Raw genomic sequence first — 18,633 nt, forward strand, 5'->3', positions numbered from 1 at the left:
ACCCTATTTTGGGCTGTTGCCAGAAATGATGTTCATATGGAGATTAACAGTCCAATTCCTAGGCATGTCTACTCAGACATAAATCCCACTATATTTAATGTGGCTTACTCTCAAGGATTGTGCCTTGAACAAAAGGGAAGTTTTAGCCAGGTGGGGCTGGAAGGGATACTGGCTGCATACTACAAACCATACATTAAAAGCACTCACATCCTGGGAACTGTGGTTTGGTAAGGGTGCTGAGAATTGCAGCTCTTTGAGGGGTAAACTACTGTTTCAAGGATTCTTTGGGGGGTGTACTTTAAATGTATGGAATGTACATAGTAAGAGAACGATCTCTGGGAGAAGAGGCATGGAGTTGTGCAGGGAGAACAGAGGAAGCCCTGTTAGAAGATTCACTTGTAACTTTCTGTGCTTTCTGAGGCTTGTATAGATACAGATACTGCCCATCTAGTGACAGGAAGATGGGAGCCTAGAATAGGGAAACTACTTAAAGAAAGTTATTGTTTGTGGCTAGGTAAGGTGGAAACAGTGGATATGGAATTTTGGAAACATTTGCATCTAGCTGCAGCCAGGCCTTTATGAAGTGCTTCAAATATTTTCCATATTTTAATGTACCCATGCTGTGACACAGATGAAATGTTAATGATTTCTAGTGCATGAATGATGGAGACTTTGACTGCTCCTGGAGTGATTTGACACATTGACTCAATGCTAATAGTAGGTCTTGGCCTTTTTGCCTGCATTACAATGGAATAGCTTGTCATGTTGATAATGCTTGTAAATTCTATCACTTATCTATTTTTCAAAAGTATATGCTAATGTTTCAGCCAAGATAGACCCCTCCCCATGGCAATTTTGCCTCAGTGGACCTCCAGAGAAGACTGGGGTGGTGGTGGTGAGAAAGGAGGTCATTGTACTAGTGAATTCTATTCTGCAGTGAACTGACACCATTGTGTCTAATAGGAGAAAACCAGTCAGTTGGATCAAAAGTCCCCTGAAACAGAAAGGTTTTTGTGATCTTTGTAAAACAAAACAAAAACAACGAAAGAGCGAGCTTGATAAAACATTGTAAGTTGTGCATTCAAAACAATATGTTGTGAAACTTAAACAGCCCTGCTCTTCATATTTGGTAACTTCACTTCTGAAGGTTGTGGTAGTAAGAGCAGACCCTCATTGATGATCTTCACATATGGGAATCTAACTGGGATCCACTGGAACTGCTTCAGAATCAATGTAATATGCTCTTAGTGGTTGATACCTGCCTATAACTGGACTATCTCACTCTGGAGCAAATTCTGATATGTCTTTGCCTCAGTCTCACAGTGCATCTCAGAGTTCTTTGGGACACTAATGACAAGGATGGAAACATCTGGCATGTTTCTAAGGAATAAGAACCCTTCAGAAGAAAAGAATACTGGTGAATACATTAGTGTGTGCTGACCACAAGACTTGGTTCAGACCTCAAGCTGGTGTTTCATAAAGCTGCTAGATTCAGTTTAGCTGATGATCTGCAACTGAATCCCAGTTTGGAAAATCAAAACTTCATGCTGCTACCATTCACTCCTATGGGGAATTGAAAGAAAGGCTACAGGCTTTTTCATTTTGACAGAATTGGGTGAAATTTACAGGCATAGTAGTCCTGCCTGATTGGAGAAAGTTAGCTAAAGTAGAGACATATAGGTTCAGGGAATTTTATGCTGGACCTTTGCTTTTGTTTAAAGAACATAAAAAAAAACTTTTTAATTTTTTGGCAGAATTGAATAAAATTTGCAGGCACCGTGGCCTCTTTTGAAGTGCTGAATCCTGTCACATTTCAGAATGATGGTTTTATTGCAAGGATCAACCCTTACAATTTTGAGATAGTTAAAAAAGGATTCATTTACCCTCCCCATTCTTGTTTTACAGGCATTTTGTATGTGTAAATAACCCACACCACAGCAGTACCCCTTGGTCAGAAACTTGCCAAGTTACAGAGAAATAGATCCAGGATTTTGTATTATTTTTTGATAGGTACCTTTGAAGTTGTTCTTTTTCTTGTGGAAGATTAAAAGAGATTTACTTCCCTTCCTGTGGTTTTATGGATAGCAATGTTAATATGAAAATGATGTACTTCAGGGTGGGGAATATGTGACCTGCCTTATGTTGTTGGACTCAAGTTTCCATCAGTCCTAGCCAATATGCACCATAGAAGTGCCCCTAGAAAAGTAACCTGCAAAATGTCAGAAGCATAGGTGAAGCGGCTAGGGAGTTATGATGAATGGGGAAAAAAAGATGGGCCAGGCTCTGGGGCCCAGAGACCCCCAGTGGTAGGCAGGGTGGGGATCCCTGTGTGGAGGCGCCTGGGACTATGCCCCCTGACCCTCCCCACACTATGTCCCTGCCCCCAGGAGCAAATTTGGGAGTGTGTTCAGGGGAGGAGATGGGGGAAGTCCTGTTGCACAATGCCACAGGTTTTATTTAGCTGTAATTTAGGGGGATATTTATTTCCATGTAAAATGTGTTTAGCATCAGGCTGCTATTCAATATGTTTTTCATACATGTATCATTTGACCTGCAGAGCAAGTCAACTTTCTTAGGAAAGGTGTCTGGCCAGCAGTTCCCAGTTATCTGAGGTCAGCATTTTCCACTTAGCCCTTGTGGCTTGCTTGGAAACTCACAGTAATAGTTCATTCAACAAAAACATGGTATTTTTAAAACCACAGAACATCTTAGGACTCCTGAATAATAATAATAATAATAATAATAATAATAATAATAATAATAATAATAATAATAATTTAATTGACATATATTATACTTCATTGGAAATAAATCACTTCTTCTATCTAATGGTACATATCCTAGTTCAGGTGACAATTGTTTCAAACATACAATTATTTTTGCAGTATGTCCAGTGTATAGATGTAGTCATCCAGATTTCCATAGTTAATTGTTGAAATATTATTATAACTGCAGATAGTTTAATCCTGAAGGCACACTATGGCAGAGGCTTGAAGTAAAGTAGCCAATGTAAAGTGGCCTATGTATTCATATTACATTAAAATATGGAAAGAAAAGCCATTTATTTTGAGACATCTGTACATTATATCAACACAATTTTTCCATATTTTTCCATTTGGATTGAAGTCATTTTTTTGAATGAATGAAAAAGCCATATTTTGAGAGCTGAAGCTTTACAGAAGAAAGTAAAAAAAAACCAAAAAACCAATTGTGTGTTTCTTTTGAAATCCAGCACCTTTCACTCTTCCAGGAAGGTTGTTCTCCTGGGGTTGTAGTCAGGCAAAGCTGGAAAAGCACTAACTAGGCTTTGTGGAGGAGTTGGGAGGACTCTAGGACCCTGTCAGAGCCTCACTCCTCTTTCCCAAAGCCCCAGCACCTTGCTTACTGGGCTTTGAGAAGATGTCCCCGATGTCCCCTCAACTCAGTGCCCAGTGCGTGCACATCACTCACACACAGCCCTAAATCTGCCCTTGTTGGAAGTGAAGCATAGGAAATGGCCAATGGTAATAAGTAGCTATCCCCATAACTGACAGCAGGTTCGCACAGTCAGGTTAAGTAAAAATTAAAATAAAATGGATTGTATCCAATGCTAGCCTTACATCAGTGGATTTGATTTCTGCTAGCGTAACAGGACTTCCCCATATGCTCCTCCCTACTGCAAACCATCTGGAGCAGATTTTGAGGATGTATTGGGGTCTGCAGAGGAGATGTCCACTCACACAACTTTTAATTGACATCGGAAGTCAGCCTTGTATCAGGAAGTTTTTATTGTTTAATGTCTTACTTTGTTTTTGCATGTGCTGGAGGCCTCCCAGAGCAGCTGGGTTGGCGGGGTATAAATAATAGAATTATTGTTGTTTGTTTGATACCACCCAATGTGAACTGAACTATCTGCTATTTTTGAAAATGGCAATGGAGTTTCAAAGTCTATGATCTTCATAATAGAGATGTGCCAAATTATTTGTACTGAGTAATTCAGACAGTTTGTATGTTTTATTTCAGAACAATAATTTATTGCAATATCTGTGAGAGTCACTAGATTTACACCCCCATTTTGAAGCAAAACTGCTTTGAGATCAGGAAAGTAGTTAAAATGGACTTCAGCCCAATGTTTTCTCTTGACTTCAGACACCTGGAATTTGACTTCTAAATGAATGAATTTAATATGCATTAGTTTTGCTGTGTTTTATTTTATTTCATGGCCTGTACTGTTCTTGGTTTATTGCAGCATTTCTTTCCTGCATTTTAATTTACTGTACATTTCTTGCATTTCTCCCTTGCAGAACGTGGCTCCCCTCGTGACTTGGTTACCAGAGACATAACTGATACTACTATTGGAGTGTCATGGACAGCAGCTCCAGGATCAGTTAATCAGTACAGAATTATATGGAAATCACTTTATGATGATCAGTCTGGAGAGAAAACCGTTCCTGGAAATGTAATAAACACTGTACTGGAAAACCTTCAGCCTGAGACCAGATATAAAATTTCAGTCTTGGCTTCTTACAGAAGTGGAGAAGGAGCTCCTTTAGAGGGAGAAGCTACAACTGAAGGTAGATAGAATCACTGGTAACAAAGATTCAAAACTTCTCATTTTATTATAATTTATAATTTAACGTTAATGGGAAATATCTAGTGTAGGGCCAGAAGACACGCAAGGAGATGTCCTCCTTGCACTCTGCATCTCCCAATCTGTGCTGTTGGGTTCCCCCAAACCCACAGAGCAGATTTTGGAGAAAGCATGGGGGCTTGCAGGGGGAAGAGAAGTAGAGCATGTGCATTGTACAGGTAAGTTTGCAATAGTGATGTTACCCAACGCACCTAATATTGGTAGGGACCATACTAGGATTAAAAAAGGCAGGACCTGCTGGAATTGTGCACTATCTATTTAGTTCTTAAATACCTAATTATTAGTTATACTATAATTCTGAATCCTGAAGAATTTGCACCCAAGTTTGAAATATGAAGCAATCCATGTTGCCTAGCTGAGTTCCAATTCAAGGATTCGTCGAAAAGGACATTAGCGTCTCAGAAGTGTATCCATAGATTTTTGTCTTGAAACTTGAACTGAGGTTTGGTTGTGGGCGTAGTTCAATGAGATTAGCAGATGGAGTGTAGGTGGGCTACCCCCTTCTTTTATCAGACAGTCCTTGCATTCATGACAGCAGAGAATTGTTCCTTTTGCTTGCTTCCATTCATCCCATGCCAGAAGCTATGGGTTGGAAAGTTCAAGCTTGTGCCAACTTTGCTGCTGCACCATCAAACATTAAAGTCATCCAGGAGGAGTTGACTTGCCCAGCAGTGCTGTAGTAATTAACAGAGCCACCTGCTATGGCTTCTTTTATTGTGCTGAATGAACCAACAGGAAATGGGAAACAGTGTTTAGTATGGCATAAAAGCAGAAATTCCAAAGTTGCAGGGAAACAGTATACCCCGTGTGAACCTGGAACTGTTTGTTCAAAGCACTGAGAGCCATTGTTGCATCATTTTAATTATATATGGGTGAAGATTCTGTGGTTGTGAGAAGCCAAGAAGGCCTGGTCTTTCCAGAGCCAAATGCAAATATGGAGGAGCAGTTGGATTTTCTAAATATTGAGAGCACATTTCCCAAATTTGAGAAATTTTTGCTCTTAAAAGGGATATTTACCAACTTTCACATGGAGAGATAGTATAGAAGCATGGCATAGAATCATAGCATTGTAGAGTTGGAAGGGACAGCAAGGGTCATTTAGTCCAATCCCCTGCAATTTAGGAATCTTTTGTCCAATGTAGGGCTTGAACCCACAACCCTAAGGTTAAGAGTCTCATGCTCTACTGCCTGAGCTACTGAGGCAGTATAAACCAGTGCTAATCTGGAAGGAAGTTAGCAGTTTTCCAAAAGTTCAGAATCCCAAACTTTGTGGGAGAGAAGCTGGACGTGTGCATACCTGCAATATTACAGAGGGTTGTAGCTGCAGTTTATATGTCAAGTTAAGTTTCACCAAAAACAAAAACAACCCACCCCAATATGTTTGCTTTCATTTTATTTTACACTGAAAAGTGTCTCCTAGCTCTAGGACCGTGAGAGTGGATGAAGAGAAAGAGACCACCATGAGAGTTACCTGGCAGCCTGCTCCTGGAAAAGTTGTCAGCTACCGTGTAGTTTACCGGCCCCGTAGAGGAGGAAGACAAATGGTCGCAAAAGTGCCGCCTTCCTCAACCACCACCGTCCTGAAACGGCTCCAGCCACTGACGACTTACGACATCTCTGTCATTCCAATGTATAAAACTGGTGAAGGAAAACACAGACAAGGCGAAGGAACCACAGGTACATTGATTTCTACACTGCATGAATGCAGGGGTGTGTGTGTGTGTGTGTAAATTCATTCCTGCAACATGTACAGGTGAGTTTTTTAAAAGAGGCCCCATGCAACATGTGTACTCTGTATCCACAGAGCCTCTTTTAAAGGACTCACCCTGTTTGAGCATTAGCAAGGCTGCCAAAGACTGTAAATGTTAGTTTAAGATGTCATATTTTGTCATCTGTGTGTGTGTTTACAATATTATTCTAGCTATTTTTAAACATGCTCCCTATCTGCTCCCAAGGTGACATGGGAGGGCCAACCTCGTCAGATGTGGTATAAGCCGCTTGTCTCCTGCAAACCACACAAGGATTCTGCTGATCTCTGTGTTAATTCTTGGTTAAGCCCAGTGACAGAAAGGGAGATTAGCAAAGTGGCACAAAGAGCAAACGGAATTTATATGGGATTCTTTTGGCACACATTTTCTTGTTATACCTCTTGTTAAAGTACTGCTTCCTGCATGCCTTGTTTAGCAGTATGGGAAGCTGCTTGACTGTGTGGCAATTAGAAATTACCTACTTGGATTTCTAACTGTTTTGTATGGAGTTTTAGTGGTGCTCAAAGCTTTCAATCTGAGCCAGAATTATTCGGTAAAACTTAATTTTAGGAACATTTTCAATTCCAGGGCTCCACAATGGAATATGTATAAATTATGAATAAAGGACAGATAACTTGAGCAGATTCTCCTGGTAACCAGCCCTTAACACACACCTGGAGAAAGTATTTTATAGAGCAACTTCCACAGGGTCTTGAACCCTCACTCCTCTGATCTTAGAAATTAAGCGGTGTTTATGTTAAACTTCTGGGACGCAGGTGGCGCTGTGGGTTAAAGCCTCAGCGCCTAGGACTTGCCGATCGAAAGGTCGGCGGTTCGAATCCCTGCGGCGGGGTGCGCTCCCGCTGCTCGGTCCCAGCGCCTGCCAACCTAGCAGTTCGAAAGCACCTCCGGGTGCAAGTAGATAAATAGGGACCGCTTACCAGCGGGAAGGTAAACGGCGTTTCCGTGTGCGGCTCTGGCTCGCCAGAGCAGCGATGTCACGCTGGCCACGTGACCCGGAAGTGTCTTCGGACAGCGCTGGCCCCTGGCCTCTTAAGTGAGATGGGCGCACAACCCCAGAGTCTGTCAAGACTGGCCCGTACGGGCAGGGGTACCTTTACCTTTACCTATGTTAAACTTCTATTGAGGCTGCTTCAGCCAAAGTAGAATAAATATTTTTAAATGGCTTTCCACTAGAGAGCTAGGTTTGATGCTCTTCTTTCAGAGACTCTGATTATGAATCATCGTAGGAGCTATTAATAGAGCACCCTTTTGCAGTAACAGTGGTTTGAAAGGATGTTATAATTATGTCTTGCTATCAGTGATCAAGGAAGTGGGCTCACATTATCTTCTCCCCTAAGACTCTTGAGTTTAGCGAGTTTAAAAAGCAAGAAGGTGCCTGTTTCATTCCCTACTAGAATCCATGGCTTTTGCTCTTTGAGATTAGATTGCTGCCCTTTTAGCTAAAAAACAAACAAACAAACAAACAAACAAACAAACTGCAAATGAGAGAGCATTCAACCCACTAGGAAAAATTGGCTCAGGAAGGAATCTATTGCTTGTTAAACCAGTAGTATATTATTCCAGTGTTCTTTAATCTGCATTGGCTGCACTTCTTGCCAGTTTCCAGATACAGTGCAAAATTGATGATGAGTGTTAACTAGCTTTAAGGTGCTCTAAATGGTTTGGAGCTTTAGAGACTAGTTCTCTGCTCCTGTTCCTCTTGGCATGGCAATGATTAGGTCATCTGAATTGCTTCAAAAATGAGAATGGTTGAGAGTTTTGTGGCACCTTACAGGTGAATAGAAAACATAAGAGTTTACAGATTAGAGCCCCCTTCATCTGAAGCATAGAATGTAAGAGTTACAGTGTGTGACATTTCAATGAAAACCTAAAATGTATACAACTTTTTAAGTAATCACTTATAGCAGCTATAATGAGTGATAGCACCATCTCCATAGCTTTGCTCATTTAACAATCATAATGTGTGGGGGACGGAAACCTATGGTGGAATCCATTTGGTAATATTGTGCATATGCAAGGGCTTTTGATCCAGTAGAGGGATCTGGTAATAGAAGAGGAAGGGAGGGGTGTGTTTTTTTACCATATCTCCTTCCTCCTATGCCACATTCTACCCTGTTCTGAAGGATCCCTCAACTCCTTGGAACCAGTTTTCTTGGGCTGTTAAGGCAAAGCATACAGGTGCTATAATGCATTCACTTTTTAAAAACTGAAATGAGGGTTTTATGGTGGAATATAGCAAACACTTAATTTCTTGGGTGTTGTTTGACTATTGCAGCTTCCCCATTTAAACCTCCCAGAAATCTTCACACTTCTGATTCTACGATGTCAAGTTTCCGTGTAACCTGGGAGCCAGCCCCTGGTGAAGTGACGGGTTATAAAGTAACTTTCCATCCAACTGGAGAAAGCAGGCGCCTTGGAGAATTAATAGTTGGGCCATATGACAACACTGTTGTATTGGAGGAGCTCAGGTATTGCCACTCATAATTTCCTTCCTTATCAGTATTCCCCCCCCCATAGGTATTTTTCAGTCAACTGCATCTCTTTCAGCATATAATACCAATTCTATCATCCTATGTTTATTTTTTAAAGTCTATTTCATTAGCTGCCTTAGATGCCAAAGGCAGAAAGGCATGGTAGATATACTATTCAAATAAATGAATTAAAATATGACCCTCAAGAAAGCTTGTAAAACCCTTCTGCTGGGTCTGTAGTTGTCAGGGAACTGCCATCAGGGCAGGAGGGAGAGAGAGAAAGCCAGATGGATTATAGAGAGCCTCCAGGGATCGTGGGAAGTAGCTCCTCTTCAACGGAAGAGAATAAATGCAGCTCCAGTGGAGAGGAGGTGCAGGAGTCGGAAGTGGCAAGGCAGTCCCAGGACTCCTTGCCTGGGAGAAGCGGGGAGGGAAGGGGTCCTCCGCTGCCCACGCCTTCTTTGCGCAGAAAGCATTCACGCAGAAAGGGGAGGTGCAGACTGGGTGTCAAGGAACTGCTTTGCTGGAGAAAGTTTAAGAACCGCCCACTCACGGATTCTGCCAGAGATTGAGTCAGCCACGGGAGAGTGGCGCTCCGGACTGATAAAGTTTATTTTGGCAGCCAAGCCATGTCTTCACAGCCAAGTAGGGAGATATTTGCCTGCTTGCTCCCGAGCAACCCCTTGGAAACATAACAGTAGTAGTTGTTAGCTGTCTTGATGGTCAAGCTTGGCTCAAAGCTAGGAGATACAGCTATAGATATTCAGTTTAAGGACCAATCTCTTGCTTCAGTAATAGTTTTTTGCTCAGTGCCATTTTTCTAGAAAAAGAGGTGCCAGAACTCACAATGAACACCTCCCTTGTTCTCTTAGAATGGCAGTGGTGCTCACCTGAGAGGTGCCAGAAAGGAGTTCCTGTGAGTTCCCTGTGAAAAAGAAAGCTTTAGATTTCAGCTTCTAAAGACTTACCCTGCCTTAAAAATCCATGACAGGGAGAATCATCGTGGTTAGTGTTTATGAACTCTGATCAAGAAGACCCAGGTTCCAATCTACACTTGGCCACAAAGCTTTTTTGAAGATCTTGTTGGGTCAGCCTAACCGACCACATATCCTTCTTAGGATAAAATCAGTGGGGAGAGAGCCATGTATTCTGCCCTGAGCTCCTTTGAGAAATGGCAGGATTAAAAACAGAGTGAATAAATCTATAAAGATGTCAAAGTGACCCATCCATTAACAGTCTAATTTGCTTCATATATACATTTAAATCACACAGGGCAGGCACTTCTTACAAAGTCAATGTTTTTGGAATGTTTGAAGGAGGTGAAAGTGCACCACTGATTGGAGAAGAAATGACTACCCTTTCAGATACTGCTGAGGTGCCCTTTTTACCTGAAGGTAAATATGGTTTTAATGAGAAGCCCGTTTCTTATTTGGATATTCTAGCTGTAGATCTTTACTTTTATAAAACTGGTAAAGCGAACATAATTAACTGATACAGTTATTTACTTGCAGGAGTAATTGCAAAAAGAAAAGGCTGCTTTTCATGAAGACCACTCCTTGGTCTTTAGTGACCATTTTTAAAGATAACTTCCCTCTCCGTCAGTTTCCATCTTTACGAAAAGGCTCTCTCTTGTTTGTGAAGACTTAAATGCTTATTGCCCCATTTCACATTATAGCTATGCAGACTTACACAGTTACTCATGCATTGTCAAATACACGATATACACACACCATACAGCACTATAAGGAGTCAATAAACAGCCCATATGGTGCCACCACTGTCCTTTTTCTGGAAATTAGAAAATGCTGTAGGAAGGATTTTGAAACCTTTCAAAGAATTTAGGGCAGGCATAGGCAAACTCAGCCCTCCAGATATTTTGGGAATACAACTCCCATCATCCCTAGCTAACAGGGCCAGTGGTCAGGGATGATGGGAGTTGTAGTCCAAAACATATGGAGGGCTGAGTTTGCCCTATGCCTGATTTAGGGTGAATAAAATTTGGCCAGGATCTGAACAGCTATTTTATGTGTCCAATGACTTCACCCATTGAATTTTTAAAAACATTTTTCTTTGATCCCTGTGGTGAATAACATACTATGTTTGAACATTCCCCAAATTTTCAAGAGGTTTACTCTATGGCAAGTGTTTGAAAAACTCCAAGCAAACATGGACATCTGGAATTACTTTCTTCAGTTCTTTGGATCTAGGACTGTTTCTGCACTGTTTCTGCTTGATAGTGCAATCTTAAATACATTTACTATGGAGTAAGCCCCAGTGCACACAGTGCAGCTTTTGAGTAAACGTGCATATAATTCACTGTGCAATAGTTCACTGGCCAAAACTGAAACACTGTCGGGAGGTATATAATGCTGCAAGTGAAATGGGAAATACAGTGGTACCTCGGGTTAAGTACTTAATTCGTTCTGGAGGTCCGTTCTTAACCTGAAACTGTTCTTAACCTGAAGCACCACTTTAACTAATGGGGCCTCCTGCTGCTGCCGCACTGCTGGAGTATAATTTCTCATCCTGAAGTAAAGTTCTTAACCCGAGGTACAGTCATAGCTTGGGTTGAATACGCTTCGAGTTGAGCGCGTTCAAGTTGCGCTCCTCGGCAACCCGGAAGTAACGGAGCACGTTACTTCCAGGTTTTGCCACTTGCGCATGTGCAGACGCTCAAAATGATGTCACGTGCATGCGCAGAAGTGACGAAAAGTGACGTGTGTGTGTGTGCAGACGTGCCGTCGCTACTTACATTTACTTCTAGATGCGAACGGGGCTCCGGAACAGATCCTGTTCGTTTCTAGAGGTACCACTGTACTATTTCTGGGTTAGCAGAGTCTGTAACCTGAAGCGTATGTAACTTGAAGCATATGTAACCCGAGGTACCACTGTAGTAGTTAACTCCTCCATATAGAAAATGAGCAGTGTTCTGAAACTTCACAACAGATAACACCCATTGGCCACTTGACTGACATGATAAGCTAAATGCAGTCCTCACCTCCATCCTATGATTTATTTTATTTTATTGCAAAGTTCTCTTGCTCCCTGCAAAAGAGGCAGAAAAATGAATTCCTCCTTTGAAGGGAGTGAAAGAAATGCAGAGTTCAGTGCAGCACTATAAAATAATTCCACTGAAGTCACTTATACTTATACTGTGTTCCATTCTTATGGAGGAAAGAATACTTTTGAGGATGGAAAAGTCCATCCTTCACAGCAGGGAACCCTTGGATCCAACTCAGTAAGTACAGTCTGACTAAAATTAGGTATTTTTCAGTCTCATTTATTCTTAGGGGACAGTTAAGCACATGGGCTTCTATTTGACTAAGTTTTACTTAGAGTAGGCTAATTGGAATGAATGAACATGACTTACGTCAATCTCAGTGGGTCTGCTTTGAGTAAAATGTAATTGAGCACTACCCATACTTAACTCTCTCCCATTGAAATAAGTGCACCTTAAAAAGTTCCTAATGTTGGCAGGATAATACCCCGTTTATATCACTGCAATTTCCCTTTATTCCTGCAGTTATTCCCTACAACCTAAAATGCCTGCCTTTCTTTCTTTTTTAAATAAATGAGGTGAAGTGGCAGCCTTTATGGAAAATTGTGCTCATAAAAATCCATATGCTGCATTAAAACATATAGACTTTCTGCCATGGCTTTCTGGTTGGAGACTAAATTTACAAAAGATTTGATGGCATTGATATTTTCAATGTTTAAAATTAAGGCCAGACTCCAGACAACCATGTGTGTTGCTTTGCATTCACAATTATCAGGGCTTTTCTGGTCCCCTCCTCTCACACAAGGCTCTTTGAATCCTGAACATTGTTAGCAAGTGCATGAACTTTAATATATACCCTATTTCATGATTTATGATTGTGTTGATTAAAGACTAGTGTTGTATTTTCTATGCAGAAGAGGATCATGCTTTTAAATCCTCAGGTACCTGGAATAGTTCTATTCATGAATCTACAGTTTTGGATCAATTATGTGGAACATAGATGAAATCACTCTGATGAGTGTGCCTGATTTTACTCAATGGGATTTCTTCCATGTAAAGACCAGAAGCTATGATGGCATGAAGCCAGAAGGTTTTGCTGCTGGTAACATGATCTCAAGAGGAAAAAAGGAGGAAGAGCACACATACACCCATTCAAACGGCTAATGAAAGGATCATATTTTAAACCCCTGTGTCTTTCTGCTTTGTATAAACACACAGTGATTTTCAGCATGTAGAAAGCAGTTCTTATTTTTATCCTACAAATGAACAGTCCCCAATATTTTATTTACTTTCTCTCTGAAGCATTTAAAACTTTGTATAAATGTTTGTTTTTGTCACTTCTGATTCTTTTGTGTTTATGTGTGTTTCTGTATCTTATATGTGTTGTGTTCTTTCTCTTGTTGTGTTAAATGTGTAAAAGTCTGCACCATCTTCATTAACAGACCACAAAACAGTATAAAATTAATTTTATCATTTATCTCCACATATTAAGCATATGGACTAATTTCTAAAGATTCTTGTTTAACACTCCTCAGATTTTATCAATGCTCACACATATTTAACTGGAGAAGATGTGCAATTTTGAAGTAGTTGTTGTCATTGGCTACCTAACTTAAGTTTATTTAGTTGTTCAATAATTTAGCTGTGTTGATTCTCACTGCCCTTGGGCCCAGGTTAAGTAATATTCTAATAGATCATGTCAATGTTACGGGCAGCGCTCACCAGAATATGCTTCACAGCACACCTTTTAAAGCAAATATTAATAATACATAATCTCGGAAGTGTTACTGGTAGCACTATGGAATGTTCCTAACGACTTTAAGTTCCAATTTATATAGAAGAACACTAGTCAGTTACTTAAGCCATGCATGCTGGACAGTGTAAAAGAGGATAGGATAGAAAACAGCTGTTCGTTTGCTGCAACTAACACACTTGTATTTTGATTGCTGTGACAGGCCTGGAATGCAAAACCAAAGTAGAAGCAGATATTGTGTTGCTGGTGGATGGCTCGTGGAGCATTGGTCGGCAAAATTTTAAAACAATCAGAAGCTTCATTGGTCGCATTGTTGAAGTTTTTGACATTGGTCCCGACAAAGTGCAGATTGGTAAGCCTTGAATGTTCTGAAATAATTTGGGGGTGTTTCTGTTTCGGAACCTTTTGCAACTAAGTTATATTTCTCTCCCAGCTCTTGCACAGTATAGTGGATCTCCTAGAACAGAATGGAACCTCAATGCACACAAAACCAAACAGAGTTTGATGGATGCTGTTGCCAACTTGCCTTATAAAGGAGGGAACACCCTCACAGGTAACATTCTGTTGCTGAATTCATCATAAGGTACACTGGGGAAATTAATACAATGTTATATGGTCTGAAAAGATTTTTTGTTTTGAATATATTATACTGACTTTATAGAGTGGACAAAGAAGTGTTTCTTTAATCTCCTCTGTTTATCTGCTGCCACTCAGTCTCTTCAAACAACACTCCACAGAATCTCTTCACAACGCTTCCCCAATTTCCTCAGCCAAGACCTTCAGTCCCTTATAGTAGCCCTTAAGGAACAACAACAACAAAGTCTGTGCTACAGATATCTCACAGGGAGCATCACTGCATAATCTTACTCTGTATAAGTGATCTCCAAACTAAGAGGGTAGTCTATGGTTACCAGGCAGAAAGTTGTCTCGCCAGTGCAAGTAGATAAATAGGTACCACTGCTGCAGGAAAGTAAACAATGTTTCTGTGTGCTCCGACACTCGTCACAGTGTCTCATTACACCAGAAGTGCAATGTCATGCTGGCCACATGACTCGGAAAGCTGAGGACAAACGCTGGCTCCCTCAGCCTGAAGCGAGATGAGCACCACACCCTATAGTCAAGTTTAACTGGACTTAACCGTCCAGGGGTCCTTTACCTATGAGTGGTAACCGTAACAGCTGGAATGAAGTAAGTACTTAGGGCAAAGCTTATGTGTCTCTTAATGAAAGTACCTATCCTACTTTAGGGACGTCTACCCTCTATGCTGGAATCTATGGCTAATGAATAATGGGTACCTGTGTGTGCTGTGATTTCAGGAGATGCTTTGAAATTCATCTTAAACAACAACTTTAAGATAGAAGCTGGCATGAGGCCTGGAGCTCGCAAAATTGGTGTCCTCATCACAGACGGCAAATCACAAGATGATATAGTTGTGCCATCTCAGTCACTGAGAGATTTGGGAGTGGAGCTGTATGCTGTTGGTGAGTATTATGTGGAAAGGTGGGAAATATAGAAGTTGGTTGGAAAACTAAATCACTCATTCTCCTTTATATGAATTGGGAAACAGTCTAATAAACATGCCTAGGTTATTTTAAACTGTTTTATTTTTGTGACCTTTTTAAGGTATCAAAAATGCTGATGAAAATGAACTGAAGCAGATCGCAACAGACCCCGATAACATTCATGTTTACAATGTTGGAGATTTCGGCCTCCTTGTTACGATTATTGATGACCTCACTAATAATTTGTGCAATAGTGTAAGAGGTCCAGGTATGTTTCTCTTTCTAGTTTCGTTTTCAACTTCTTTTTACCTTTTATATGATGCCTGCTGAATTTTTCCTAAATTACTTACTTGGAACTTTGTTTTTGCATTACTCCCATGGTGTGCTAGCTGTTAAAGCCCATCTGCTTTCTGAGGTCTCAGGTAGCATCTGAAGCTCTGGATCCTGTGAGAAGCAGCAGTGTGGCAGCCCTTCACACATGCCAGCATTACCACATTTTCTGTGAATGGGGAAATGCTGAGTGAGAACAAGTCATAGGATGGACTTCTCCCACATGACCCAAGTCGCCAATGTTTAGTTTCACAGTCCAGGAAGGAGTTGTACTACACTGGTGACTCCATCACAGAGTAATAAGAGAAAAGTTCCTTGGGAGGAAAATATATTCTATAGCCGTTTTAAGACAGAGATACACATGAGCATCTGTTGACATATTATTTAACAAGATAAAAGGGCAAATTCAAATGTTACAACAAGTCCTGCACAGAAACAAATATGTGAAATAACATGCCCTCAGCATGTCATTTGTGATTTTTGCACATCAATTGGTTTTTTTGCTCTGAAGTTTTTACTGGCTGCAGCTTCTCAGTGCATGGACTTAGGTTTGCCATAACATCTCATGTGTGATTACCACAGATTAAAGAATGCATCAGATTTTACTATAAATTATTTTATGCATATGAATCATATACATTTCAGTTCAGTAAGTAAATAGATCCAATACTTAAGTAAAAACAAGTTGAGTTGACGTCTATTATTGTTTTGCATTTCCTTCTTTGGTAACCCTCCTAATGAAGATTTTATAGTATTGTTCCTTTTGTTTGCATCACAGCTGATTTGGCACTACCACCAACCAATCTAAGAACCTCTGAGGAGACACCTTATTCCTTCAGAGTATCATGGACACCACCTACTGAGAGCGTTGATAGATACAGGGTTGAATATTATCCTGCAGATGGAGGCCCACGAAAGGAGGTCAGCACTGGACATCCAATTTTATTATTTTTATTTATGTTTGTGTTTTTGCAGTGGCTCTGCTCCTTCCTCCTGGACCATGTCCAGAAAGTAGTGCTGGGGGATGAATGTTCAGACCCCTGGGCTCTCACTTGTGGGGTGCCTCAGGGCTCTGTTTTCTCCCCCATGCTTTTCAATATCTATATGAAGCCACTGGGAGAGATCATCGGGGGGGGGCGTTTGGACTGGGTGTTCACCAGTATGCGGATGATACCCAGCTCTACCTCTTTTAAATTGGAACTAGTGAAGGCAGTGAATGTCCTGTGTGAGTGTCTTTACTAGAAATTGCTTTTGTTCTATCAGGGCCAAGAGCAGAAATAGCAGTAGATAGATTTATGCACAATTATGTCTCCCGTTTCTTGTTTTCATGCAGGTCTTTGTAAGTCGTTCAGAGACGACTACAGTTCTGACTGGCCTCAAGCCCGAAACAAAGTATGTTGTGAATGTATATTCTGTGGTAGAAGGTACCAGTAGCGTACCTCTAGAGGGCGTTGATACGACTTGTAAGTGTCAATTCAAATTCAATTAAGATATGTGATAATTCATAAAACTTCCAAACTGTTTTTAAAACAAAGTTCTGCATAGAATGTTTGTGGGAATATGGAGTGGAGATGAGAACTCCAAGCATATAAAAAACCTCTATGGATATTTTTAAAAATTGCAACCTCCTTGTAGATAGACATTACCTTACTGAACAACAAAATGATTCACTCTGGGAACTGTAGCTCTGTGAGGGGAATAGGGGGTCTCCTAACAAGTCGCAGCACCCTTAACAAAGTACTGTCCCCAGGATTCTTTGGGGGGGGGGAGCCATGACTGATTAAAGTGGTATGACACTACTTTAAACGTATACTGAAGAATGAACCTAAGATGAGAAAGAGAACATTGGGTATTTAATATTCTATGATATTATAAGCAATATGACAGGAGACTTTTGGTTCTTCAGTCCAGAGGGTAGAGTTATGAAAAGGATGAGTGCCGATCAAGCTGGGTGACCCTGAGAGTGTGATTCAGCTTTGTCAATATACATTTCAGATTTACCAATTTGGGATTGTGGCTATGTAGATTAAGTCCAGAACAGATGAGAGAAACTATCCCGGACAGTTATGTGTATTATGCTCTCATAGGATTAAAACACTGTTCACCGAAAGTCATGTACAGTTTGTTACCCACTAAACTAAGTTCAGACTATTAGCTATGCATCAGAACCTGCCAAGTACCTAACATCTCCCCTGTTCTTACAAACCCTGGGAGACTGCAAAAACAGGAGGTTTCTTAAGCCCTGTTGGGTCAGTATGTACAGCTGGTGGGCTGTGTTCAAACTAGTTGATTATAAGTTGTGCGGGTCTGGTTTACTGCAAAAAGAATACAATAACTAAAAGCTACTCCCCATCTGAAAGCTGAAAGTTCAAGCATGTTTTCAAAAACGAAGACGTAAAATATGTTTATGGACACAAATAACTGATGTGAATCACATTTATGGTTCTGCAGTGCCAATCCCTTCAGTCAGAAACTTGAATGCGTATGACATCACCTCAACAACAATGCGCGTGCGATGGGAACCTGTCAGTGGAGCTACTGGCTATGTGCTGCTGTATGAACCTGTCAATGCCACAATACCAGCAACAGAGAAACAGGTAACAACAAATTTAAGAAAGAGAGACAGACAGAGAGAACCTGAATTTGCTTCTATATGCCAAAGCAGTGAGACATTTATTTGTTGTGTGCATAGATTATAAAATAAAGCAGCTTGATTGGAAAGTTATATATGAGTCAGGAAGTTGTAAATACATTATTAAACATGGAAGCTGACTTTTTAAAAAAACAATGTAAAGGCCCAAGCATTTTATTTTTCTTTCTAGTGGCTTCTTCTAAACTTCCTTGTTTCTTTTTCTCTTTTTCCAGATGCGTGTTGGAGCATCAGTGAATGATGTACAGCTGCTTGACCTGATTCCCAACACTGAATACACTTTAACAATTCATTCAGCTTTTGGTGACCTCATCAGTGATCCACTCACCACTCAGGAAGTCACCTGTAGGAATAATATCTTGCTTGTTTTATATCTACCTCCTCTTGGTTTAGTAATGCCATGCTTCAGTATATTAAATGTATACTGTGATTTGTGTACAGGCAACTTCTCACTTGCCACTTATGCATGACCGTGTGCATGCACAGCTCTCATGAACTGGATGTGCCGCATGACTTTGTTGTGGCTG

At 40.7% G+C, this 18,633-nt stretch overlaps 1 protein-coding gene across 9 annotated transcripts in view; it reads left to right on the top strand.

Moving 5' to 3' along the window:
• The window catches only part of COL12A1 (collagen type XII alpha 1 chain), a 116,995-nt gene that overhangs the window by 39,206 nt on the left and 59,156 nt on the right, over positions 1–18,633 (top strand). For 5 of the 9 annotated variants that reach the window (XM_079970267.1, XM_079970271.1, XM_079970270.1 and 2 more), the window contains exons 14-25: positions 4,284–4,553; positions 6,041–6,307; positions 8,678–8,870; positions 10,146–10,267; positions 13,827–13,976; positions 14,058–14,177; positions 14,941–15,105; positions 15,248–15,394; positions 16,235–16,377; positions 16,790–16,919; positions 17,908–18,053; positions 18,322–18,451. In XM_079970267.1, coding sequence (XP_079826393.1) covers positions 4,284–4,553; positions 6,041–6,307; positions 8,678–8,870; positions 10,146–10,267; positions 13,827–13,976; positions 14,058–14,177; positions 14,941–15,105; positions 15,248–15,394; positions 16,235–16,377; positions 16,790–16,919; positions 17,908–18,053; positions 18,322–18,451 — 1,983 coding nt within the window. The remainder of the gene's footprint in view (positions 1–4,283; positions 4,554–6,040; positions 6,308–8,677; positions 8,871–10,145; positions 10,268–13,826; positions 13,977–14,057; positions 14,178–14,940; positions 15,106–15,247; positions 15,395–16,234; positions 16,378–16,789; positions 16,920–17,907; positions 18,054–18,321; positions 18,452–18,633) is intronic. The other 4 variants (XM_079970274.1, XM_079970273.1, XM_079970272.1 and 1 more) reach the window with 1 other exon arrangement.

This window comes from Podarcis cretensis (genome assembly GCF_951804945.1).
Source record: "Podarcis cretensis genome assembly, chromosome: 3".
In the NCBI taxonomy this organism is placed as follows: domain Eukaryota; kingdom Metazoa; phylum Chordata; class Lepidosauria; order Squamata; family Lacertidae; genus Podarcis; species Podarcis cretensis.